This window comes from Heterodontus francisci, chromosome 6 (assembly GCF_036365525.1).
Source record: "Heterodontus francisci isolate sHetFra1 chromosome 6, sHetFra1.hap1, whole genome shotgun sequence".
Classification (NCBI taxonomy): Eukaryota; Metazoa; Chordata; class Chondrichthyes; order Heterodontiformes; family Heterodontidae; genus Heterodontus; species Heterodontus francisci.
This window is the reverse complement of record NC_090376.1, coordinates 6,391,350-6,418,673: the sequence shown is the minus strand read 5'-3', so window position 1 is coordinate 6,418,673 and position 27,324 is coordinate 6,391,350. Positions and strand designations below refer to the sequence as shown.

The window sequence follows — 27,324 nt, the reverse complement described above, 5'->3', positions numbered from 1 at the left end:
GGGTAAGGATGGCAGATTTCCTTCTCAAAAGGATTTTAGGGAACCAGGTGGGTTTATATGACAATCTGGTAGTTTCATGATCATTGCTGATACTAGCTTTTTATTCCAGTTTTTAAAAAAATGAACTTCATTTAATTTCCCCAGTTGTCGTGGTGAGATTTAACTCACTTCTCTGGATCATTAATCCCCTGGATTACCAATCGAGTAACAAAACCAATATGCTACCATACCCTTTCAATGTGATGGCTGTCACATTGATAAAGCCTGGGTTACAATGCGCTTATCAATTCCATGCTCTAAGCTATTTTCAGCGACTTGCTTTATTATTCACCACCCAACCACAGCAGACATGAGTGCAGTGCTCGCCAGAAGCACCTTTAATGGCACATGGAAGCATGAATGACAAGGGATCGCATTCACATAATCAATGCTGCCGTGTCCGTCTGCACTCGCATCAGCTGTGACCCCAGCAAACACTCCCAGCTGCTTCAAGTAACAATACAGAACACTAATAACAGGCCCCTCATATTCACAATGAATGACGCAGTTTCTTTTTAATTGCTTGCAACACACACGCAGTCACAACCATGAACAATTCACGTGCAGCTATAGATACTACAGACAACAACCCACCCACAGTCAAACCTCTGGACACACTCAGGCTGCTGAAGTGTCAGAAGTTTATTGTTAACTCTTCATTTCTTTCAATCTATGGAGTGAGGAAAGACTTGCTTCACACTATTAACTTGTAGAAATCCTGATTTAAGTAGTCAAAATGTGTTATCCTCAAAGGAAAGCAGCAGCCTTTCAGGGTTGCAGGACAGTCAATGAAGTACAACATAGCATTTATAGCACAGAAACAGGCCACTCGGCCCAACAGCTCTATGCCAGAATTTGTTCTCCACACGAGCCACCTCCTATCCCTCTTCAACACTCACAACCTACATAGCTTTCTATTCCTAAAATAAAAGCAAAATACTGCGGATGCTGGAAATCTGAAATAAAAACAAAAAATGCTGGAACCACTCAGCAGGTCTGGCAGCATCTGTGGAAAGAGAAGCAGAGTTAACGTTTCGGGTCAGTGACCCTTCTTCGGAAGTGGTTCCAGCATTTCTTGTTTGTTTTTAGCTTTCTATTCCTTCCTTACTCAGGTGTTTATCTATGCTATGTGCCTCAACTAGGTGGTTACGAGTTCCACATTCTCACCACTCACCGGGTGAGTTAATAGGTACGTAGTCGCTTTTATAATGTAGGAAATAGCGAGTGTCAATTTACACACAGCAAACTCCCACAAACAACGTGGTAATGACTAGATCATAAGAACTAGGAGCAGGAGTAGGCCGTCCGGCCCCTCGAGCCTGCTCTGCCATTCAATAAGATCATAGCTGATCTTTTCGTGGACTCAGATCCACTTACCCGCGCTCTCACCGTATCCCTTAATTCCTTTATTGTTCAAAAAGATATCTACCTTAGCTTTAAAAACGTTTACTGAAGTAGCGTCAACTACTTCACTGGGCAAGGAATTCCATAGATTAACAACCCTCTGGGTGAAGAAGTTCCTTCTTAATTCAGTCCTAAATCTGCTCCCTCTAATCTTGAGGCTATGCCCTCTTGTCCTAGCTTCACCTGCCAGTGGAAACATCCTCTCTACTTGTATCTTATAGAACAAAGAACAAAGAAAATTACAGCACAGGAATAGGCCCTTCGGCCCTCCAAGCCTGCGCCGATCCAGATCCTCTATCTAAACACGACGCCTATTTTCTAAGGGACTGTATCTCTTTACTTCCTGCCCATTCATGTATCTGTCTAGATACATCTTAAAAGATGCTATCGTGCCCGCGTCTACCACCTCCGCTGGCAACACGTTCCAGGCACCCACCACCCTCTGCGTAAAGAACTTTCCACGCATATCCCCCCTAAACTTTTCCCCTTTCACTTTGAACTCCTGACCCCTAGTAATTGAATTCCCCACTCTGGGAAAAAGCTTTTTGCTATCCAACCTATCTATACCTCTCATGATTTTGTACACCTCAATCAGGTCCCCCCTCAACCTCCGTCTTTCTAATGAAAATAATCCTAATCTACTCAACCTCTCTTCATAGCTAGCGCCCTCCATACCAGGCAACATCCTGGTGAACCTCCTCTGCACCCTCTCCAAATCATCCACATCCTTTTGGTAATGTGGCGACCAGAACTGCACACAGAATTCCAAATGTGGCCAAACCAAAGTCTTATACAACTGTATCATGACCTGCCAACCCTTGTACTCAATACCCCGTCCGATGAAGGAAAGCATGCCGTATGCCTTCTTGACCACTCTATTGACCTGCGTTGCCACCTTCAGGGAACAATGGACCTGAACACCCAAATCTCTCTGTACATCAATTTTCCCCAGGACTTTTCCATTTACTGTATAGTTCACTCTTGAATTGGATCTTCCAAAATGCATCACCTCGCATTTGCCCTGATTGAACTCCATCTGCCATTTCTCTGCCCAACTCTCCAGTCTATCTATATTCTGCTGTATTCTCTGACAGTCCCCTTCACTATCTGCTACTCCACCAATCTTAGTGTCGTCTGCAAGCTTGCTAATCAGTCCACCTATACTTTCCTCCAAATCATTTATGTATATCACAAACAACAGTGGTCCCAGCACGGATCCCTGTGGAACACCACTGGTCACACGTCTCCATTTTGAGAAACTCCCTTCCACTGCTACTCTCTGTCTCCTGTTGCCCAGCCAGTTCTTTATCCATCTAGCTAGTACACCTTGGACCCCATGCGACTTCACTTTCTCCATCAGCCTACTATGGGGAACCTTATCAAATGCCTTACTGAAGTCCATGTATATGACATCTACAGCCCTTCCCTCATCAATCAACTTTGTCACTTCCTCAAAGAATTCTATTAAGTTGGTAAGACATGACCTTCCCTGCACAAAACCATGTTGCCTATCATTGATAAGCCCATTTTCTTCCAAACGGGAATAGATCCTATCCCTCAGTAACTTCTTCAGCAGCTTCCCTACCACTGACGTCAGGCTCACCGGTCTATAATTACCTGGATTATCCCTGCTACCCTTCTTAAACAAGGGGACAACATTAGCAACATTATCTATTCCCTTCATAATTTTATATGTTTCTATAAGATCCCCCCTCATTCTTCTGAATTCCAATGAATATAATCCCAATCTACTCAGTCTCTCCTCATAAGCCAACCCCCTCAACTCCGGAATCAACCTAGTGAACCTCCTCTGCATCCCCTCCAGTGCCCGTACATCCTTTCTCAAGTAAGGAGACCAAAACTGCACACAGTACTCTAATCTGTTCTTTTAGTGATGTTGCTTGAGGAATAAACATTGCCTTAGGGCACCAGGGATAACTATTGCACTCTTCTTCGTTTAGTATCATGGGATTTTATTATGCCCACCTTAAGGGGAAGATGGGGCCTCAGTTTAATGTCTCATCCGATACACTGCCACTGCTTCAGCGCAGCACTCCCTCAGTGCTGCCCCTCCTACAGCATGCTGCTCCCTCAGTACTGCAATAGAGTGCCAGCCTGGATTATGAGGCTCAAGTACCTGGAATGGAGTTTGATCCCGTAACCTTTGAACTCAAAGACCACAGTGCTACACAGTGAGCAACAGGCATTACCCGGCGTGATACTGGGTCAGACAGGCACACAGCAGCAGCAAATAGGAGTGCTATAACTGGTCTTGGGCTTTGGGACCAAAAAGTGAAGCATTATCTGGATTCATTCATGCTCCTGATGGCGGTTGCAACCCCCTGATGGAAGTTGCATGAGGACAGGTTTGGCTCAGCTATGGCTTCTCCCACCACTCTAACCCTCCCCTGACCCCACCACTGGTTGAATACCATGACGATATTCATCGTTCGGGTTCACACGTCAATGCTACTCGAGTAGGTACTGGAGGAAATCTGGAACTCTCTTCTTCTCCAAAAGGTCACTAGTGGGGGCAAGGGGCAACTGAAAACATCTAAGACCGAGATGAACATATTTTTGTTGGGACGGGGTATCAAAGTACATGGATCATGCGAGGTAAATAGAGTTGAAGTTTAATGCAATAGCGGAACCGCCTCGAGGGGCTGATTGGCATCTTCACTGTTCTGAAGCCCCCATGTAAACACACTCACCCTTTTTGGATACAAACTGCGATGTCACACCAACTTCGAAAGTACCAAAGGCCGGTGAGTGGTCACTTGTCACAATATCGTCCGTGCAACCTGAAGGAGAGAAAAATAAACATAAAATATAACTTATTAGCAGGTGTGGTCCACAGACACCATCAACAGCAGGATTGGTCTTGATGGGCTGAATAGCCTTAATTTGTTCTGTACTTTCGTATCTAATGTCTGTTCAGATGGTTTATTTTTTAAATCGGTCTCTGCGCTCCAATATTGGAGACATTTGGCAGAGCAGTCAATTCAAGGTAGCCCCTTAATCCCCACTACGAATGGTCACTAATTTAACATGTACCCGATCTCTCTAGATCTACTGAAATTAGGAAGGCTTACATTTAACAGAAGGCGGCTCAAGGGAAATCATATTGAGCTATTCAAGATCACAGACAAACTGAAACCTAACAATTTGTATGACAATCACAAAGTCTACAAAGGGAGCATGACCCAAGTTTGACTAATTAGTATTCAACTTGGCTTACAATTTAATGATAAGTGACCATATTTTCTCAGGGTTGGGGCGGGGGGGGGGGCAGGGTTTGAGGATGGGTGGTGTAGGTGGGGGAGGTGCGAAACTGCTCCGGGAGACAGGTAGTGTCAGAAAATTCAAGAGAACTGCATAAATATTTGGCAGAGCAAGTAACAGAGTTGCAGATGAGGGCAAGGGAAAGGGAGAGTTTGGTTTTGTTTCAAACATTGGGGACCGCCACACTATAATTCTGTTCTGAGCCTATGCTGTGTCACCTTATTCACGAGCTAGCACACTCGCCTCTGACTCGCAGGACTGTGGGTTCAAACCCCGCTCTGGGACTTGAGCACATCAATTAGGCTGACATTCCAGTGCAGCATCAAGGGGGTGTTGTGTTAGCAGGAATTGCGGCCCTTCATATCAGGTGTTAAAGCAAGGCAGCATAAGACCATGCTGCAGATGTTAACAATCCCAAGGCAATACTCACAGGCCTCCTCACCAACATTCTTCTTTCAATCAAGACCAAGAACAGATGAACTGGTCAGACATTCCATTGATGCTAATGTAATCTTACTGTGCATAAATTGCAACATTTGCTTCCAAGAAATCAAAAGTGATTTATTGGTTGTGAAATGCTGAGGATGAGAAAGGTACTATATGGATTTTAAGTTCTTTTCTTTATTTCAAAATATGAGGGGTACTTTGGGACAGGATCTCTGGCTTTGTAGAGTCGCCCAAAAGCGCAATACATCCCTTCTCATCATCAGCTACTGCTGGGAATCTAGTAACAACAGCACATGCCTGCCAAATCTTAAAAGTGCCTGTAGGCTAAAGAAATATTTCCATAAATGTAGCATTGTATCACTTTGAGAAAGTATCTCAATGTTTTCTACAGAACAGCAACACTTCAAAAAAAGCATTTCATTGGCTATGAAGCACTTTGAGACATCCTGAGATGTGAAAGGCACTGTAGAAATGCAAGTTCTCTCTTTATATCCCAAAAGCAACCAACAAGCATGGAATGCGCTCAAGGCAAAAGCAGCAATAAGGGGAGAGTTTAAAAAAAAAGATACAGGGAGGGAAGTCAGCATAGTTCCTGCAATTATCTATATCATTACAATTGATGCGAGGACCAGTGAACGTGTAAACTATATGACCACTGCCCCCAGGGAAAATAGCATTTGATTCGAAGGAGCGAAAGCAGCAAGGCACTAAGGTGAACTTCTATTCTATATAACGTAAATATATACACACGTATATTAACTGTCTCACATAAGCCAGGGCCAAGAATTATATACAGGCAGAGATTCTAGCAGGCTCTTGTTTGAAGGGGGTGGGAGGGTTATGGTGGGGGAGGGGTACGTTCACCACACACAATGTCCGTGAGACACTAGACTGCAAAAATCAGTTTTGAAAGCATTTCTCAGTCGCTGAGGTTTTGATGCTGAATCGCAACAGCTGGTTCCTTGTGGCATTTTGGATCTGATTCTGTGATTACTAGGTATCTGATTCCATGAAGAACCAGACACTGATGAAGACCACATGCGCTTGTTCTTTGGTGTGGTTTGGGTTGGGTTGAATCTAGAGTGGGATGGGGTGGTGGTGGTGGGGGGGGGGGGGGGGGGGACAACGAGAAGGGAATTGTACATACGAAAAACAAGGGAAAAGAAAATATAAATGTAAAATGAAGAAATATTAAAATGAACAGGCTTGCATTTAGATCTTGCGTCCCTCAAACTGCCTCACGTAATTAATTACTTTAAAATGCAGCAGCTGGTTTTGGGTGGGCAAATATAGAAACATAGAAAATAGGAGCAGCAGTAGGCCATTCGGCCCTGCTCCACCATTCATGATGATCATGGCTGATCATCCAACTCAGTAACCCGTTCCCGCTTTCTCCCCATATCCTTTGACCCCTTTCGCCCTAAGAGCTATATCTGACTCCTTCTTGAAAACATACAATGTTTTGGCTTCAACTGCTTTCTGTGGTAGCAAATTCCATAGGCTCACCACTCTCTGGGTGAAGAAATCTTAGTCCTGAAAGGTTTACCCTGTGTCCTTAGACTATGACCCCTGGCTCTGGACTCCCCCACCATCGAGAACATCCTTCCTGCATCTACTCGGTCGATTTGGGAACAGCAAGATCCCAGAAAAATATGAAGAATAACCTGCAGTGGAAAAATGATTAGCTAGGGCACCCCAGCTCTTTGCAAAGGTGCTATGGATCTTTCATACTACCCCTTGCAGGCAGACATAATTTGAGTTCAACATCTTATGCACGAAGCTTCAACAGTTCAACATTCAATTGATTTATGATGTACCTTTGTCATTCCAACAACCCATAGAGAATTTGGCACCATCCCACATCAGCAACAAACAATCAGTTTTCTCTTCCCTTCAATATTCCCTCACAAAAACTTGGGTCTCTTCAGCTTTGAAGGCAACAAATGAAAGACGACCTTATAGAGACTGATGCCCGGAAGCACTTTTCCAACATGAGTGATTAATGGCAGGAACGATCACCAGGTAGGGGAGGCAAAAAATACCTACCATCCTCCGTAAAATTGATCTCATCCAAAACTCTGCATCCCATATCGTAACTTGAACCAAATCATGTTCACCCATTACCCCTGTGCTCATTGACCAACACTGGTTCCCAGTCGGCCAATGCCTCAATTTAAAATTCTCATCCTGGTGTTAAAACCCCTCAATGGCCTCACCCTGCCTATTTCTGTAACTTCCTTAGAGATATCTGCACGCTTCCAATTCTGGCCTCTTGTACATCCCTGATTGTCTTTGCTCCAACACTGGTGACCATGCCTTCAGCTGTCTGGGCCCCAAGCTCTGGAATTCCCTCCCTAAACTTCTCTATCGCTCCCACTCTTCCTTCTTTTAAGATGCTCCTGAAAATCTGCCACTTTGATGAAACTTCTGGCTCCTTTAGCAGGTACATTGATACGAATGGCCTACTCCTATTGCCATTAAATAAAACTGTTCACAAACTGAACTGTTTGACATTTATGATAACGGAGTAATTCAACAGAATGTATGCTAATAAGCAAAGAGCTCACTCGTAGGCGTTATCAAAGTAGAGGGGATGAGGACACTTCACTCACCGTATGAATTGCAAATGATGTGGGTCTCAGGGTATGATTTCCACAAAATTCTGTCGCACCATGACGGAACGTTTGTGCGGACCTGTTGGTAGAAAGAACACCTGCATTTACACTGCTATCTCATTTATTGTGCCAGGCTCTTGGGCTGCCTGATCCTGCTCCAGTTTTCCAGCTTTTCCTGCTTCAGTTTTACCTGCCTATCAGTCACCTTTTTCAAAGGGCCGAATGGCCAAATTAAATACTGCACGTTGGTAGTATCTTCCAGTTCTGATGAAAGCTCCAAGCAAGCCACTATTTGTATGAAAAAAGGTGACCCACCACCACCTTAAGGACAATAGACGCTTGCCAGTGACGTCCACTTACCATGAATGAAGAAAAAGTTCCAAAACCAGCAAGCGGAATGGCCAGCTGATATTATTGGTGGCATCAGGTGAAATACCGGTCAGAACCCAAGTGTTTTTTTATTAAGTGGTAGGGAAGAAGTGAAAAGGAACAATTGCCAAACCTTCTGAAAGCTGAGCCAGACTCAAAGGAAGATTACTTGTGCTTCTTTGATTGCAGAGGAAAGCACTGAGTGTGCACTGACAAAAGGTCACCAACCTGAACCTTCAACTGTTTCTTTTTCCACATGTTGCCTGACCTGCCGAGTGTTTTCTGCATATTCTGTACAGTCACTGCTAACCGGTATCTATTATAGGGGAGCACCAGGTCTCAAAGCAAGGCTACTGCATTTTCATGGAAAAAATGAGGTGTGGAATGCCACTCTCAAATCAAGCTTGCTCTGCCATTCAATAAGACCATGGCTGACCTTTCAACACAACTCCTCTTTTCCACCCTATCCCCATATCCCTCGATTCAGAGTACCTAAAAATCTATCGATCTCAGTCTTGTATATACTCAACGACTGAGCAGTCCCAAGATTTACAACCTTTTATGAGCTCAAGTTCTAGGATTCTCTTTCTTAAAATACATCTAGAGTTACTCATTAATTAAAAGCCAGTGGCCCTAACATTTACATAAATACGACACTTTACTGTGGATGGTGACAATAGGGGTGGGATAGAGAAAATGACTGCAAGATCAGTAATTTTTAAAGGACTAGGAAAGCCCTTACGTACCCCGGTAGGCTTCTGCTTGTGGCAAACGTACACATCCCGGGAACCTCGCTCATATCGATACGTCGGGGGGAATGTGATCTCCTCTTCATCTACAGGCAGGACGCAGAAGGAAACAATGGAATGAAACCTTTCAGATCCAGCCTTGGCCATGAGCAACAGACAATGTAACACCAGTACTTACAAAATCGAAGAAATATTTTATTCTTCTCTTTCTCCAGGTTCAGCTGGTCAACTTTCTGAAGAGGCTCAAACTCTTTCCTGTTAATATAATTCAGTATGTCCTGAACAGGGAAAGACAATGAAAAGAGATCAGAAGGCAAACAAGGCAATAAAGAGTGATGCACTGAGGCACACAGGCCATAAGGTCCATTTCAATTCCACGTCTATGCCAAGTTCGCTAATGTCTCCCTGATTGCCCTTGACAACGGAGTGGCTTTCTCAGCCATTTCAGAGAGCAGTTAAGAGTCAACCACATTGCTATAGGTCATGTATGCCAAACCAGGTAAATTCAGCAGATTTCCTTCCCTAAAGTACATTTGTGAACCAGTTGGGTTTTTACAACAATTGATGATAGTTTCATGGCACCATTAGTGAGACTAGCTTTCAATTCCAGATTTTTTATTAATTAATTGAATTTAAATCCCACCAGCTGCCATGGTGGGATCTGAAGCTATGACCCCAGGGCATTAGCCTGGGCCTCTGGATTACTAGTCCAGTGACATTACCACTCTGCCACCATCTCCTCAATAAAGGCAGGGGAGAGGGGGAACTGCTACTGTTCACCTCACTGACCCTGAACTATGGATGGGGGACGTGTATCCCCTGTGTAACTGTGGTCCAGTAACCAACAGCAAACAGGGAGAACATTCGGGATGGAACAGTTATAAACTGGTCTATTTGGATTATCCCACCAAGTGAGTGAGCCTTTGGCTGAGCGGTACCATTTCCACCTCCGGGTCAGGAGGCCCAGAGTTTGGACCTTACTTTAGACAGCCCAGTGAGTTGGCAGGAGCTCCAGCTTGGAATTCCAATTTGAATATAGGAAGGTTGGGTAACAACCCCTCCAATCTTGTGTGTCATGAAAGCTCATAAGGCCCTTCTGCCTTAAAGGGCTAACTCCACCTACTGGCTGGTTCTGGCCGTGAAAGGAGCATTCGCATCGCGTCAGACTGTTAATCAGCCCAAGAATCCTCTCATTACTTCACACTGTTCTCCGAGGGAAGAATGCGAAGATACGAAAACAGCCATACTCTGCATCGAGATGCAACCCTTTCTGCTCCATTTCAAAAAAAATAATTTGGTGGGGGGTGGTAGGGAACTGTGTCGAACAATTGTTACCAGCTTCATTGCTGCTGGTGAAGTGAGAGTTACTGCCCTTCACATCAACAAGCCCTGGTAAAACTGGTCAATAGGAATCAGGGGAAAACTCTCCACCAGGAGTCATAGCTAGCACAAAGGAAAATGGTTGTGGTTGTTGGAGGTCAATCACCTCAGTCCCAGGACATTGCTGCAGGAGTTCCTCAGGGTTATGGCCCAAGCCCAACCATCGTCAGCTACTTCCTCCATGACTTTCCATAACGTCAGAAGTGGGAATGTTTGCTGATGATTATGCAGCGTTCAGTTCCACTTGCAACTCCTCAGAATGAAGCAGGTGGTGGATGGAGTACCGATCAGTAATGAAGCAGTCTGTGCCTGCATATAGCAAGATTCGGCCATAATTCAGGCTTGGGCTGATCAGTGGCAAGTTAACATTAATGCCACATAAATGCTGGATAATAACCATCTCAACCAGAGAGTGAGTAACCATCTCCCCCTTGACATTCAAAGACATTATCACTGAATCCCCCACCTGCGAGGGGTCACCATTAACCAGAGACTTAACTGGACCAACCACATTGACCTGCTCTTGTAGTCGCAGTGTTTAAGACTGAGAATTCTATGGCGAATAACTCACCTCTTGACTCCCCAAAGCCTGCCCACCATCTACAGGGCACAAGTCAGGAGTGTGATAGAATACTCTCGACTTGCCTGGATGAGTGCAGCTTCAACAACACTCAAGAAGCTCGACACCAACCAGGACAAAGCAGCCCACTTGATCGGCACCCCATCCACCGCCTTCACCATTCATTCCCTCCACCACCAGCACACTGCAATGTGTACCATCTCCAAGAAGCACTGCAGCAACTTTCCGAGGCTTCTTCAACAGCACTTTCCACACCAGTAATCCCAACATAGAACAAGGAGGCAGCAGGCACTTGGGAACATCACTACTGCAAGTTCCCCTCCAAGTCACACCTGGTTTGGAACTATATCGCCATTCCTTCACTGTCTGGGTCAAACTCCTGGAACTCGTGCCCTAACAGCACTATGGGGATACCTATACCACAAGGATTGCAGCAGTTCAGCACAGCAGCTCACCATCTCTTCTCAAGGGCAATTAGGGATGGGCAATAAATGCAAGCCATGCCAGCGATGCCCACATCCCATGAACAAATTTTAAAGAACAAATCCAGACACCCAGTGACCTGGAAGCTAAATATCACAGTTGTGCAGACAGTAAATTTGAGTAGGTACCCAACATCCAGACAAAGATTTATCCAGCTGGGTCAAGAGGCTGTGGAAAATCAATTAGGAACACTCTATCGCATTTCAGCTGACTGATGCGAAAGCAAGCCTGGATGCCTGCAATAAGCTTTCAGGATAACAGAGGTCCTACTGCAAGTACAACAAAGGAAAATATGTAACGTGGCATCTCCCTCCCCCACACCACCCTACCATCCCTACACCAACACTGACCTTCACCTAGGACCTCCAACAGTACATGCAACGTAGGTCTGAAGGTGGCTCTCCCCTCCACCTATAAAATGTGACAATTTCTTTTTAGGTAATAACTTTTTAATAATGGGGTGTCTTTTGTTTGTGCCAGAGTATAAATCAGTCCGAACAATGCATTCATCAACAGAGAGCTGAGTAAATCAAAGGGCCTACAATTCATGTTATCAAGACAACCTGCAAGGGCTCCACCCGACGGTGTTGGTAAGCAAGTTAACAAGTATGAAATTGAACCGTTTTGGCCAAGAAGGCCACATGTTTGAAACAGCACCAAGACAGATGATGGACAGTGTGGTGATCGGGTTGCTATCATCGGTGTCAGTGCTTCTGGGCCAAAGAACTAAAAAACATCAGGCATGTAACGCCAGCATAAAGTACATGTGACGTGGATCAGGGTTGGCACCATGTTTCACATGATCAAGTTTGTCATGCCCACGTAGGAAAAATTGTAAACTATATAATGAACTTATTTGAAAAAAAACAGAAACAGACCTGAGGCGCACGAGTGAATTGTCAGTGCGGCATGGAGCAACCGCAGCAGAATCCACGTCAGTTTAATTCATTTCAGAGTCAGTGTCGGTTTTAATTCAGTTCAGTTCAAAAGCGAGAATTCTATCTTTTACCAGCGAAGAGGAAGAACCCTGCTTAAGATCTCCATCTAAAACTACATGAAGGCAGAGACTGGTCTAATATCATCACCTCCCTACCTGAGAAATTGAACCAGACTTTGGCAACTGAGAAATAACCAGAGAAGACTACAACACATCCGTCCTTCTGAACCTTCCGAGTTTCCTTTTCTTCAATCAAGTTTTACAGCAAACTCTTAAAATTATTAGACCTTAACGCATGTTATCTTTTTATTTCTACCTCTTGTGTGTATGCGTCTGTATGCGCATGAGAGCAGGTGAAGTTCAGTTTATTTTTTCGGGTATTGTATAATAAACATTTATCTTTCTTCTAAACTTACAAGAAAATCTGTCATTTGTCTGTTTGTCAATCATTGAACCGTTCAGGGTTAAAACACTTTTTGAGGGGTGAAAGGGGAAACCATCTATCGTCTCCTACTTGTCCATAACAGACTGTACAAGAATTGGCTGCAACACCTCATGTGGTCTAATCGCCAACTAATGCCCTCTGCCTAGGCTTGTATGCATTAATGAACAGCCAGTTGGGTGAGATAGGAACAGGACCCAAGACCAGTGTATCTATACACCTGAACGAGCTGGAATGCTAACAGGTGAATTCTCAAATGAGTACTGTGCTGTCACCTACCTGTAGTTCCATATCCAGCCGATAATTGAGGTCCCCAAACCAAAAGAAATGTGTGAATCGTAATGAGATGTCAAAGGAACTCAACTGCTTGTCACCGAGAGAAAGTAACCGCAGGATATCCAAGTAATTCTGATTCCGTCTGCGTGAGACAAACAGGATTGGAAAAAGACAGGTTTTTATTCTGGTTCACTGCTCCATTCTTAACTTTATCCTGTTTGGTTTCACTTCTTTTTGAATGGGACTATTTGGTGCCCCAATTAAAGGCTACAAACAGGCCACAGCAGCACCACCAAATGTCTTAGACAAGTGGATCGAAGTTTTGTCATAGGAAAAGCTGCAGTGAAGAAATACAATACGAGATCCTTCAGGAGACTGGTGGCTCGGCATCATTAACGCAGCTCATATAAACTAAAACGCTCCTCTTCACCCCCACCAGATGTTAAAATATCCAGATAAGAATTATCACCTCCTGTCCTGGCTAGCCCCAGTTCATCTTCCAGAACTGTGATCACAGGAATATTCTTAAGAAAAACCCGCTTCATAACTTCTTGCCATTCTCACAACGAGCCAGCTTGACTTAGTTGCGAGCACTCTCATCTCTGGATCAGGAGGTGGGTGTGCACACAGTAATTACAAATGAGTAAGGCTGGAGAGTCTAGAATTAGGGATCATAGTCTCAAGATAAGAGGTCCACCATATAAGACTGAGATGACAAGAAATTGCTTCACTCAGAGGGCTGTTAATCTTGAATTCTCTATCCCAGAGAGTTGTGGAAGCTTAGATCACACCAAGGCTCCTTAGACTGCACCTTGCAAACCCGTGACCTCTTCCACCTAGGACAAAGACAGATGATGTGTGGGACCACCATCATCTGCAAGTTCCCCTCCAAGCATCACACCATCCTAACTTGGAAATATATCGCTATTCCTTCACTGTCGCTGGATCAAACTTCTGGAATTCCCTCATCAGCACTGTGGGTGTATCTGCACCAGATGGACTGCAGCAGTTCAAGAAGGCAGCTCACCACCATCTTCTCAAGAACATTAGGGATTGGGAACAAATGCTGGCCTTGCTAGCGACACCCACATCCTATGAAATGAAAGAAAAAATCCTGCATGCTCAGCATTATGCCGTATCCACCATTGTTTACGTGCTGTTGAATATCCCTGGTCAATTTGTTTCAATTGGTGCTAGGCACTCTCCAGGACAAACATATAATCTGACATTTCTCATGAAGAAATGCTGCCTTATTATTTTTTGGATGAGACACTAAACCAAGGACTTGTCTGCCTTGTCTGATGGACGTTGAAGATGCCAAGATATAAATCCAAGAGCAGCAGAGGTTCTCCTAATATTTTAGTTAACATGTTCAATCAACACCATCAAAACTACATTAGCTGCTATTTGTGTGGATGTTCCAAGCTCAAAATGCCATGTTTATCAACATATAGTCATAGAGAAATACAGCACTGAAACAGGCCCTTCGGCCCACTGAGACTGTGCCAATCAACCAAAATGGAGTTCAATTCGGAGAAGTGTGTGGTAGTGCAATTGGGAAAAGCTAACTTAACACTCTGCTTTGAAAGTAATTCATTGTGCGTGGGGTTCTTACAGCAACAAGGTAAGGAATGTGAACATACATTTTTACCTCTGAAATTCTCAATTGCAGACAGCAAATCACCGCAGCCTACTCTTATATACTAGCTCTTAGCATCTAGCTCATGACAGATGTGAAGAGTTAAAAGCTTCATTCTTTAGGCTGTACAAAGTACTTACATTACTCGACCACCATTTATAACCTCAGGATGTCTCGAAGTGCATCACACTCACTGAATTATGCTTGATGCATAGTCAATGTTGTAATGTGAGAAAAATGACAACCAATTTGAACACAGCAAGTTCCCACAAACAGCATTATGATAAATAATCAGATAATGTTTTAGTGATATTGGTTGAGGGATAATTAGTAACCAAGACATTGGGGCACAGTGCCATGGGATTTTTTTTAATGACAACTAAGACAGCAGATGGGGCCTTGGGTTAATATCTCACCCGAAAGACAGTGCAACGCTCTCTCAGTACCATACTGAATTATTAGCCTAGATTGTGCGTTAGCATGGGATTTTATAGATGAAAATGCAGGCACAGCCCAGCTGAAATTAAAATACAAAATGCTGGAAACACACAGTAGGCCTGGCAGCACCTGAAAGTGAGAGATTAACATTTCAGGTGGGCTCCCTCCATTGAATCTCAAATGCTGCTCAACCCACTGTGTATTTCTAACAGTTTCTGTATTTGTAATACTTCAAATGCAGCAATCATACTTTTTCAATTACAGCCAGACCGGAGAAGGGCCTTCCTCCAGCTGTTGAGTCCCACTGACACAATAAACACAGAGAGAAGAGTTCATCATTCCCGTGAAAACTTGATCTTGCATTATGCTTTCAGTGGGAAAAAAAAAAATCAGACAGTTTTAACATAATAGAAATAGGAGCAGGAGTTAACCATATGGCCCCTCAAGCCTGCTCTGCCATTCAATATGATCGTGGCTGATCAACAGCTTCAATTCCACTTTCCCACCCACTCACCATATCCCTCGATTCCCTCAAACACTAAAGAAACTATATCTCAGCCTTATATATACTCAACGATGGAGCATACACTCTGGGGTAGAGAATTCCAGAGATTCACAACCCTCTGAGTGAAGACATTTCTCATCTGTGTCCTAAATTATCGACCCCTTATCCTGAGGCTGTGCCCCCATGTTCTAGATTCACCAGCCAGGGGAAACAACCTCTCAGTGTCTACGCTATCAAGCCCTTTCAGAACCTTGTATATTTCAAGATCATCTCTCATTCTTATAAACTCCAGAGAATACAGGTCCAATTTACTCATCCCAGGGACCAAGCTGTACTACCTCTAAGGCAAGTATATCCTTCCTTAAATATGGAGATCAAAACTGCACAAAGTACTCCAGATGTGGGCTCACCAAAGCCCTGTACAAATGTAGCAAGACCTCTTTATTCTTGTACTCCAGTCCCCTTGCAATAAAGGCCAACATGCCATTTGCCTTCCCAATTGCTTGCTGTATCTGCATACTAACGTTCAGTGTTCATTGTACGACGACACCCAAGTCCCTCTGAACAACATTTACAAGTTTCATGCCTTTTAAAATATATTCTGCTTTTCTATTCTTAGTATCAATGTGAATAACCTCACACTTCCCCACATTATACTCCATCTGCCGCCTTGTTGCACTTAACCTATCTCTTTGCAGCCTCCGTGTCCTACTCAGTTTGCTTTCCCACCTAGCTTTCTATTGTCAAACAGATACATTATTTTCTGGCTCTTCGTCTAAGTCATTCACATAGATTGTAAACAGCTGAGGTCCCAGCACTGATCCTTGCGGCATTCCACTAGTTACAGCCTGCCAACTTGAAAATGCCCTGTTTATCCCTGTACTTTGCTTCCTGTTCATTAACCAATCCTCTATCCACGCTAATATATTACCCCCAACTCCATGAGCCCTTAGCTTACATATTAACCTTTAGTGTGGCACCTCATCAAATGCCTTTTGGAAATCCAAGCATAGGTGCTTGATGGCCGGCACAGACACGACAGACCGAAGGGCCTGTTTCTGTGCTGTATAACTCTATAACTACATAGAGTTCCACCTTATCTACCCTACGAGTTACATCCTCAAATAACTCTAATAAATTTGTTAAGACTTCCTTAATAATAGGTTCCAGCATCTTCCTGATTGACGTCAGGCAAATTGGCCTGTAGTTCCCCCTTTTCTCTCTCCCTTTCTTGAACAGCAGTGTTACATTTGCTAATTTCCAATCCACTGGGACCATTCTAGAATATAGGGAATTTTGAAAATCATAACCAGTGACGTCTTTTAGAACCCTAGGATGTAGGCCATCAGGTCCTGGGGATTTGTTGGATTTTAGTCCCTTAAGTGTCTCCAGTACTTTTCCTCTGCTGATAATTACCTTAATTTCCTTACTCTTATTAGCCCCTAGGTTGCTGTCTATTTCTGTTGTGTATCTTGCGTCTTCTACTGCGAAAGCACACACAAAATATTTGTCAATGTCTCTACCATTTTCTCATTTCCCGTGATAATTTCTCCTGCCTCTAAGAGACCAACATTTACTTTAGCAACTGTCCTTTTTTAAAAATATACTTGTAAAAGCTCTTACAATCTGTTTTTATATTCTTGATTAATTTACACTGTTGCAAGCACAAAATGACCAGACAGAATCTTCTCACTGCATTTATGATGCTTCCAACACACAAATGACCAGAAGCACCTTTGTCCCAGGTCGTTCCTCATTAAGCATCTTTCTGATTACACCTACCTCGCAGTCTTCTCATTACCAGACGTTAAGTGACAATTAACGAATCCAAATGAAGTTCCATTAAACATAAAAGAAACACCAACAGCGCCTTTGTTACCTGTGGGTAATGAAGAAATACTTTTAGCAAATGACACTTGTTCGCACGCTCATCTGGTGAAAGAACAACTTTCATTTACACAGCACCTTTAACATAGTAAAACATCCCAAGGTGCTTCACAGGAGTATAATTTTACAGCTGACACTGAGCCACGCAAGGAGATATTAGGGCAGGTAACCAAAGCTTGATTAAAGGAGGTAGATTGGAAGGGACTCCTTAAAGAGAAAGGTAGAGGTGGAGAGGTTTAGGGGAAGAATTCCCAAAGTTAGGGCCTAGACAGCTGAAGGCATTAGAGTCGAGGCCTCCGAAGACTAAAGCGTTGAAAATTGGGGATGAGCAAGAATCCAGGATTGGAGGAGTGCAGAGATCTTAGGGCTCCACCAGTGGTGCAGTGAAGGATATTGGAGACGCCCAAGAGGTCAGAATTTGAGAAATGCACAGATCTCAGTACAAGGGGGAAGAGGTGGATGCTGAGCAGGAACCAAAGCAATTTGGCATAAGATGCAGGAGAAGAGGGAAGGCAAGTGATAAAATTTCAAGAGGATTTTGAAGACAAAGAGAGCAAGCAGGCCAAGTGATTTTGCAAAGAGACTCCAGACGTCAGGAGCAAAATGGGTGACAGACGTGCCTCAGTGACAGAACATAGAAACAGCAGTAATCCTGAGCTGGAGAAACAGAGGGTTATCCAGGGATATACAGCCACAGATGACCCCTTGAAAACACAATGGAGTACACTTGGCTTGCAGCTGATACTCTGGAGGACGATGGAAGGTTGGCAAGGATGCAAGCCATGAATGTACTCAGCTGGGGCTCAAGAGTTTGGGATGACCTAAAGTTTAGGCTTGTGACGTAGCAGGAATCTTTCAACACCTACAGCTATTTGTGAGCCTTGTTCCTGTAGCTTGATCTCCATAACCTCTTCCAGCCCTAAGATCTCTGCACTCCTCCAATCCTGGATTCTTGCTCATTCCCAATTTTCATCGCACCAGTCTTCAGAGGCCTCTACCCTAAACCTCTTCCTTTAAGATGCTCCTTATAACCTACCTCACCTGCCTAAATATCACCTTATTGGAATTCAATTTTGTTTTGCGCTGTGAAGCACCTTGAGATGTTTTACCATGTTAAAGGTGCTATATAAATTCAAGTTGTTGTTGTCTTCATCACTAATGGGTGATTAATGACCATTAGGCTAACATGCTGCAATAGCTGCTAGCACTATTTGGTTACCTACCCAATGTATTCGCTATTCCAGTTTTCACACTCGAGGTACTGATGTGGCTGATCCTGTTCTCATGCTCTGGCTTAACGAGGACTACAATTTTTATGTTCCAAAGCGTCTGCATTGCAATCTGTGAACAAACGAATGCATTTACTACACAAAAACTCGAATCTTGGTAGGGGCACTGCGAATTTAAATGTAGACCTTGGTTGTGTGGGTTGAGAGATATAGAACCAACAGGAGCAGGTGGAGTTGATGCACCGATCAGCCCTGATCGAACTGAGTGGGGGAAAGGCTCGAGGGGCTGAACGGCCTCCTCCTGTTCCTAATGAAGTGGCTTGTTAGGCCACTTCAGAGGGCATCAAGCGTTAATAATGCTAGTGTGGGACTGTAGTCACAAGTAGATCAAGCAGAGTGGTAAGCTCCCTTCCATGAAGGACATTACCAAGCCTACTCCTGTCTTGTCCACCCCTTGCACTCAACCTTCAAATTTTCATCCTGATTTTTAAATCCCACCATGGCCTTGCCCCTCCTCACCTCCATGACCTCTTCCAGCCCAAGAACACTCCAAGATATCTGCTGTACTCCAATTCTGACCTTGTGTGCATCCCCGATTTTAATTGCTCCACCATTGGTGGTTGTGCTTTCAGCTGTCTGAGCCTTCCACTCTGGATTTCTCTCCCTAATCCTCTCCACCCCTCTCATTCCTCCTTTATGATGCTCCATAAAACCTATCTCCTCACCAGTCCCAATATTTCCTTAAATGCCTAGATATCAAGTTTTGTTTGATAATCGATCCTGTGAAGTGCCAGCTATCAGGATCTGGAGGGCTGGCTGAATTTTCTCAGCCTATCACAGGTGCCAATGAGATCAGCTAACTGCAGAAATCAGAGATTTTAAGCTCAGATCTTCCTAAACTGTTCATTTTTAAAAATAATTGTTCAGCATCCTGAGTGAAAACTTATATTTCTTCTCTTCCCCTTCCCCTACTCACTTTCCTTCCTCTCCACCCACACTATTCCTTCCCTTGCAGTTTCACCTCCTTATCCCCATTTTCTCCTCCCATTCACCCTCCTCTCTCCCTTAGTGGCAGAGTTAGGTTTGGATAACATTGGGGAAGATGGAGTTGAAGAAGATTTGGCCAACTTGGCAGAAAGTGGACCGAGCTGGGTGAATGCCGACTTGCCTAGTCCGAAGAGCAAGTAGGATCCTCATAGATTCACGTAGCAAACCTGCAGCCCAAAGACGAGGGACAGAGGTTCTTGGGAGTGCAATGGAGATGGTGTGCCAATGCAGCATTGGCCATTCTCAAAATATTGGAGATGGCGGGGGAGAGGGGGGGGCGGTGCTGGGGGGTGGTGGTGGAGGGAAGAGGGATTATGACTCCCCCTCCACTGGCTCAGGCATTCCTTTGGCCTCCACCCACAAGGACAAGCTGAACAACACACTATACACCTTACCGGTTTGAAGTCCAGGTCAGTGCATTCTTTCAAACTGGCCCGTACAAAATCCACCCACTCCTTGTCCGCAACAGAGTTTTCCTGAGTCCCGATGACGTAGATGTCGTGTGGAATGGTGACTGTAGTTTCATCCAGGGTTTTCCCAAGGCCCTTGGATATCAGCCAGGACGCCATGATTTTTGGAGGAGGAGCGCTTCCTATTCATTTTTTTTTTTGAGAGAAACGCAGTTGAGAATTGATTTGAACAATCAACATTTTTAAAATTATTTTTCATTCATGGGATATGGGTGTAGCTGGCAAGGCCAGCATTTATCCCCCATCTCTAATTGCATTGGAGAAGGGGGTGATGAGCCACCTTCTTGAAACACCACAGTCAGTGTGGTGAAGGTGCTCCCATAGTGCTGTTAGAAAGGGAGGTGTATGATTTTGATCCAGCAACAAAGGAACGGCCAATATGTGTCCAAGTCAGGATGGTGCGAGACTCATAGAAACATAGAAAATTTACAGCACAGAGGCAGCCATTCGGCCCATCATATCGGTGCGGGGAGACAAAGTCCTAAGTTCACACTCAAAGTTAGACTTGGGAGGCGATGGTATTCCCATATACCTGCTGCCCTTGTCCTAGGTAGTTTGGCCGGCTTCATGAGATAGTGTGCATCCACCACCCCTGAAGGCACTGACACTAGCTGGGAGTCAGGTTCCACTCTAACATGGACCTCCAGCATCTCACCCAAGTCTCCTTTCTTCATGCTGGAAAGGATTTTTACACTTGTACACACTTTAGCTAAGAACAAAAGCAGCTCCTGGCAGGAGTCACCAGCTAACAGCCAGGAATCGGGACTCCAGCTGATTTCCAACCCCTCCTCAGCCAAGGAGGAAACTGAGGCTAATTGTGGAACCATGAACTGCGACCAGGCCGAGTTCAGCTAACTGAGCACAGACCAGAAATGGAACCTGAGCCTTCCTGGCCTTTAGGGCCAGCAAATTCACCAACTGAGCCAAGAAGCAGGCAAGTGCATAGGGATTATCGATTAGTGTTGATTCTCAAAATGTTTAGGGAATTTTAAAATAGACAGAGGAAAATAGCCAAACATACAACACCCGCTGAAGCATAAACCCTGTTCTTTACATAAAAGAATTATCACAGACACAAAGATAAAACAAACAGCTCTCCTCCCACATCTCACTTGACAGAGGGTTACTGAGATAAGGATAGACTCAGGAATTTCTCGAACACCGATTGCAGTCCCTGCTGCATGCATGTGAATTGAGCCATCCCATAACTCAATAATGCAAACTGTAATGCTGACTGATAAAGGTTTTGCTCCAACACAGGTATTGAATTCTCTTGGCATAGCAATATTAAATTATGTACCAGTGCAGCATTACCCAGAATGTCAGGTTCATGCCACTAGTCCCAGTTAACATCTGGCTTCTTTTCAGGAACACTACACGGATCGCGAAGGAATATGGGTTTGCACCTCAGATCCCTCCACACTGTGAGCTTCCAATATCAATTATTCATTTGCAGCAGTTGCCAATTCAATAAGAGGAGAAAAAGAAAAACACAGGTTCAAATTTAATTTCAACAGGCGTCAGCTGTGACACAGTGGGTAGCACTCTTACCTCGGAGTCAGAAGGTTGTGGGTTCATAATATAAGCTGACACTCCCAAAGCAGTACTGAGGGAATGCCACACTGCCAGAGGTGCCATCTTTCAGATGCAGCCCATCTGCCCTCTCAGGTGGATGGTAAACATCCCTCTGCCACTATTTTGAATAGTAGGGGAGTTCCCCCTGGTGTCCTAGCTCAACCAACTTTGCATCGTTGTCCATGGGACCTTGTTGTGTGCAAATTGGCAGTCACGTCCCTTACATTACAACAGTGGCTACACTTCAGAAGTATTTCATTGCCTGTAGAGCGCTTTTGGATGTTGTTACAGCCACGTGAGAAGGGGAGGTCTGAGGCTTCCCTCTCGCCCTTCTCTTGTTTGACTGCAACAGGGTTTATTACTTTTTTTTTTAAAAAACAGTGGTTGTGCTTACCACCTGAGTGAGTGTTGTACCATTCCTCCAAAGTGATACAAAGAACCAATCGGACAGGTTTTGAGTTTAAACAAGAGTTAAGTTTATTACACTTAACACTCTAACCAGATTTAAAATACGTTACACATTCATGCACACATTCACACGAGAGTCACACACACACATGAAGAGATTACAGATTTGGTGGTTGGATTAAAGTCCAGAATAAATGGAGCTTAAATACAGTCTGTAAATCCAATAGTCCTTGGCTGAAGCTGAAGTCTTCGATGGTCCAGGTGCACTGCAGTCGGCTTGCTTTGCGCAGGGCTCATCTAGGCAGAATTGGTTGTTCATTCTCTTCCCCTGGGTGCTGGCTGTAGCAGTCTGTAGGCTTGGAAGAGGTTCCCCCAAGTCGCAGCCAGTTCTTTTCGTAATTTCTGGAGGGGGGGGGGGGGGGGGGGGAGAAGAGAGATAGAAAAAGAGACACGGGGAAGCAGCTGCCGTCTTTGCTGCTCTACCCTCAGTTATTGTCTGTCTGCATCACAAAACCTTAGTTTCCTCAGAGATAAGCCGGCAGTCACCAGGGTCTATCAATCCCCTTTGTTTCCAAAGAGGTTTTTTTGTGGAATCTTCTAATGAAATTCAGGTGCTACATGCCCCAGGGTGTCCATCCACACTTGGAGGGGCTGTCTCTTTCAAAGTCAATGGGTGGAAATGGCCTTGATGGCATGCGGATAATCCCATTCTAGAGTATTGCTGAAAATAGAGGCATGTTGTTGAAGCTTTTAGTCTTGCACTCAGCAGGGCAATCCGTAAGAATACCAAAGTAAAACAACTTTATACTGTATGAATGCTGATTGGTTGGCAACTGAACTCTGATTGGTAGAGGCATTGCCATGGAGAATGCACCAGTTTACGGTGACTGACAGTTAACTGCTATTTGAAATTTAAACCACGCACTTTGACTCTGATTGGTCAAGGCACTGCCCTGAGGAATGAACCCGTGAATGGCTGTCACTTATTTTGTTCAGCTGAAACAGGCGTAGTGTTTGTACATGTTCTTTTTCGCTGCAAAGAACAGGGCCTAGTGTATTAATATATGTATCTTCCAGTGCGCGCAAATACGCCACATTGCGAGCCCTACTGACAATCTTACATTGGTTGTCAACGTAATTCTTAGCACACTGAGAATTATTTAGCAAATGTTGTCCAATCATGGAATCACATCTAATGTTGGACACCGTTTTGAATTTTACAAGCACGGGCTGGTTGGGTACGGCACGTACCTTGCCCGTTGCAAGCAGTGGAAGGGACATGTTGTTTGATACGATCCGCCAGTCTTTGGGGCGTACGGCCTATAAACCTAGCATCACACTGGCATTGAAATTCATACATCACATTACTCATTTGTGTGAAAGGCAGGACGTCTTTTTGGCTTGACAGCAGCATCCTGTTAGTGGTGAACACCACTCGTGTTGCTACTGCACAGTAGCAACGTGGAACAGCTAGCTTCACCTGTTGCTCAAATTTTTGGGATACATTATCCTTCCAGGGTAATTTGAGGTTAGAGTGGGCACTTTTCAGGGCCAAAAATGATGGTCTTAGGCTCGTTTGCGCAATATACAGCGAGAAATGGTCTGATCAGGGTAGGTCAGGCCCTATTTAAGAGGTTGACGATAAGGCCAAACTTATAGCGCATGGAACTGTAAGAATCCCCGACCACTGAAGGTAGGTTTGCAGTAGACTGTGATAGAGAACCCCTTAGGTTTCTCAACTAGCACGTCAAGGAAAGGGAGCTCATTTGACTGCTCCACTTCAAATGTAAAGCCATTCTACGTCATTCAATCACTTAGGGCAAGCCATTGTCCTGGCTGAGCTTCTGTTAGACTCTTGTCTCCAGTCCAATCTCCTGGTGTTTCACATGTAAACTGCAGTGGCCATCTTGGCTGCTAGTTTTTTTTTTTTAAAAAGTTAACGTGTAGGATTTTTCATTAAAAGTTAACAGTAAGTTTCCATCAATGAAATAAATACTTCCCATTTGGCATATAGGGTTTTCCTGAAAACATCCTGAGGTCCTGAAAAGTGCTACAGAAATGCAAGTCGTGCTGTATCAAAGCTGGGTAATCATCTCCTAGTTGCATTCTTGTTCTTGCAATAAGCCTAGAAGGTTGGCTTTTAGAAATTCGTACCAACTTGACTGGATTAACTGCTTCTCCAATACTCGTAATTTCATCCTGTGGTACAGACTCCAGTAGTTTAGCAACTACTGAGGTAGCAGACCTAAAGTTTCCAGAGTCACCCAGTCTCCTTTTTTTGAAGGGGGAGTCGTAGGTGAAAGGGAGGTAGTCGAGACGGACCCCAGGTTGTATTACGAGTAACACAGGCTAACGCCGATGAGCAAAGCTTTAGGCACAAAGTTCACAACGCTAGAAGAAAGGTATTTATGTAGTGCGGGTAACATCTGAGAAATAACTCAAAACACTTCAGATATAATGCTCTGAAACCGAAGGCCCAGCTGAATATTCTGGTGCTTCTTCCTGGCTGGGTGAGATTTCAGTGAATGCAGGATTATAACCTCCCACAGAACTGCATTAGGTTATGAGCTCCATCAGGGTGGGACTTACACCCAGTTCCAATATTTGCCTGATTGGTACCAAGGATGAGGGACTTCAGTTATGTGGAGAGACTGGAGAAGCTGGGATTGTTCTCATTAGAGCAGAGAAGGTTAATAGAGTTTTAATAGAGGTGTTCAAAATTACAAGGGCTTTATAGAATAAATAAGGAGAAATTGTTTCCAGTGATGAGACATCAGAGGATGCAGATTTAAGATAACTGGCAAAAGAACCAGGGGGAGATGAGGAGATTTTTTTTTTTAAGTAGTGAGTTATGCTGATCTGGAATCCGCTGTCTGAAAGTGTGGTGGAACCAGATCAAACAGTAACTTTCAGAAGGGCACTGAATAAATATTTTAAAAGGAAACATTTTCAGACCCAAGGAGAAAGCGCAGGCATAGTGGAACTAATTGGATAGCTTGTTCAAAGAGCTTGCACAGACACAATGGGCTGAACAGCCACCTTCTGTACTGTACGATTCTACTCCAGGATTCTGTTTTGGAGGAGAGAGAATTATCAACTGAACCAAACTGACATAGTTTTGTGAAGACTGGGAGGCTGGCTTGTGTGAAATGCCAGATGATTTCTCTCTAGTTCTTACCCATGTTCCAGGTGCCGATGAAGATAGAGATCATGTCTGGTTCATCCTGCTTGGAATGTTTGTTCTTCATTAGTTGTAGGAGTTGGCAAAATGCCTCTCGTTTCTGAACAAGGGAAAAGAATCACAACTTTAAAGGCTGACAAGGTCATTGCTGAAAATGCTTGGAAAAACTTTTATAAAGATTTATCAACTTTAAACCCACTCCCAGTTGTTTTAGTTTACAAGGTTTCTTTTGCTGTTCTTGAAATCAAAATTACTTGATTTTATTTTAATCAACAGCCACAAATTTCAATCGCTATATTTTATTGTTCTGATCTCTAGGAATGTCAGAGCTAAAATTCTGAACGGAACATCAGACACATGGTATGCGACTGACAGAAAGACCAAGAAGATCCCTCACACACTGATGTAATTTAGGTTTTTTTAGTTTAGTTTAGAGATACAGCACTGAAACAGGCCCTTCGGCCCACCGAGTCTGTGCCGACCATCAACCACCCATTTATACTAATCCTACACTAATTCCATATTCCTACCACATCCCCACCTGTCCCCTATATTTCCCTACCACCTACCTATACTAGGGGCAATTTATAATGGCCAATTTACCTATCAACCTGCAAGTCTTTGGCATGTGGGAGGAAACCGGAGCACCCGGAGGAAACCCACGCAGACACAGGGAGAACTTGCAAACTCCACACAGGCAGTACCCAGAATTGAACCCGGGTCGCTGGAGCTGTGAGGCTGCGGTGCTAACCACTGCGCCGCCCTACTTGCGTACATTAAGTGGCAGACATCTTCCAAGATTGGACCTGGTACAAATTTCAGGTCTGTATACTCTTTTTTAAGGTAAAGCATTCCCTGCCTCTATCTTAAATGGCCCCACATCTCTTAGGATTAGGTGTTTAACTTCACTACCCAATACCTGGATGTACAACAGCCTGGCCCAGAGGTTTAACAATTAAGAGCTTCTTGCTACATTAGCTTAATACAATAATCCTCCATGTCACATACCATCCTGACTTGGAAATATATTGGTTGTATCTTTGTTGTCACTGGGTCAAAATCCTGGAACTCCTTATTAAACAGCACTGTGGGAGTACCTTTACCACAAGGACTGCAGCAATTCAAGAAGATGGCTCACTACCTTCTCAACGGTAATTAGGGATGGGCAATAAAGGTTGGTCTTGCCAATGACACCCATATGCCATGAACAAATAATTAAAAACAAAATTGGCTTAGTGGCAGGAGGCAGAGGGTAATGGTCAAGGGCTGTTTTTGCGAGTGGAAGCCTGTGACCAGTGGTGTACCACAGGGATCGGTGCTGGGAACCTTGCTGTTTGTAGTGAACGTTAATGATTTAGATGTGAATGAGAGAGGTATGATCTGTAAGTTTGCAGATGACACACAAATTGGTGGTGTTGTAAATAGTGAGGAGGAAATCCTTAGATTACAGGGAGATATAGATGGACTGGTAAAATGGGTGGAGCAGTGGCAAATGGAATTTAATCCTGAAAAGTGAGGTAATGCATTTTGGGAGTGCTAACAAGGCAAGGGAATATACAATGGATGGTAGGATCCTAAAAAGTACAGGTGGTCAGAGACACCTTGGTGTACTTGCCCATAGATCACTGAAGGAAGCAGCACAGGTAGATAAGGTGGTTAGGAAGGCATTTGGAATACTTGCCTTTATTAGCTGAGGCATAGAATATAAGAGCAGGGAGGTTATGATGGAGCTGTATAAAACACTAGTTAGGCCACAGCTGGAGGACAGTGTACAGTTCTGGTCACCACACTATAGGAAGAATGTGATAGCACAGGAGAGGGTGCAAAGATGATTCACCAGGATGTTGCCTGGGCTGGAGCATTTCAGCTATGAAGAGAGACTGAAAAGGTTAGGGTTGTTTTCCTTGGAGCAGAGAAGGCTGAGGGGAGACATGATTGAGGT

The 27,324-nt window shown here is 44.1% G+C and overlaps 1 protein-coding gene across 1 annotated transcript in view; it reads right to left on the bottom strand.

Annotated features, from left to right (window-relative positions):
* The window catches only part of inppl1a (inositol polyphosphate phosphatase-like 1a), a 236,145-nt gene that overhangs the window by 28,423 nt on the left and 180,398 nt on the right, over nucleotides 1-27,324 (bottom strand). The window contains exons 11-19 of the mRNA XM_068033038.1: nucleotides 25,380-25,482; nucleotides 20,144-20,340; nucleotides 18,696-18,813; nucleotides 17,368-17,464; nucleotides 13,007-13,145; nucleotides 9,084-9,183; nucleotides 8,903-8,991; nucleotides 7,785-7,866; nucleotides 4,155-4,244 (exon numbers count right to left, since the gene is read on the bottom strand). Of these exons, the coding sequence (XP_067889139.1) occupies nucleotides 4,155-4,244; nucleotides 7,785-7,866; nucleotides 8,903-8,991; nucleotides 9,084-9,183; nucleotides 13,007-13,145; nucleotides 17,368-17,464; nucleotides 18,696-18,813; nucleotides 20,144-20,340; nucleotides 25,380-25,482 (1,015 nt within the window). The remainder of the gene's footprint in view (nucleotides 1-4,154; nucleotides 4,245-7,784; nucleotides 7,867-8,902; nucleotides 8,992-9,083; nucleotides 9,184-13,006; nucleotides 13,146-17,367; nucleotides 17,465-18,695; nucleotides 18,814-20,143; nucleotides 20,341-25,379; nucleotides 25,483-27,324) is intronic.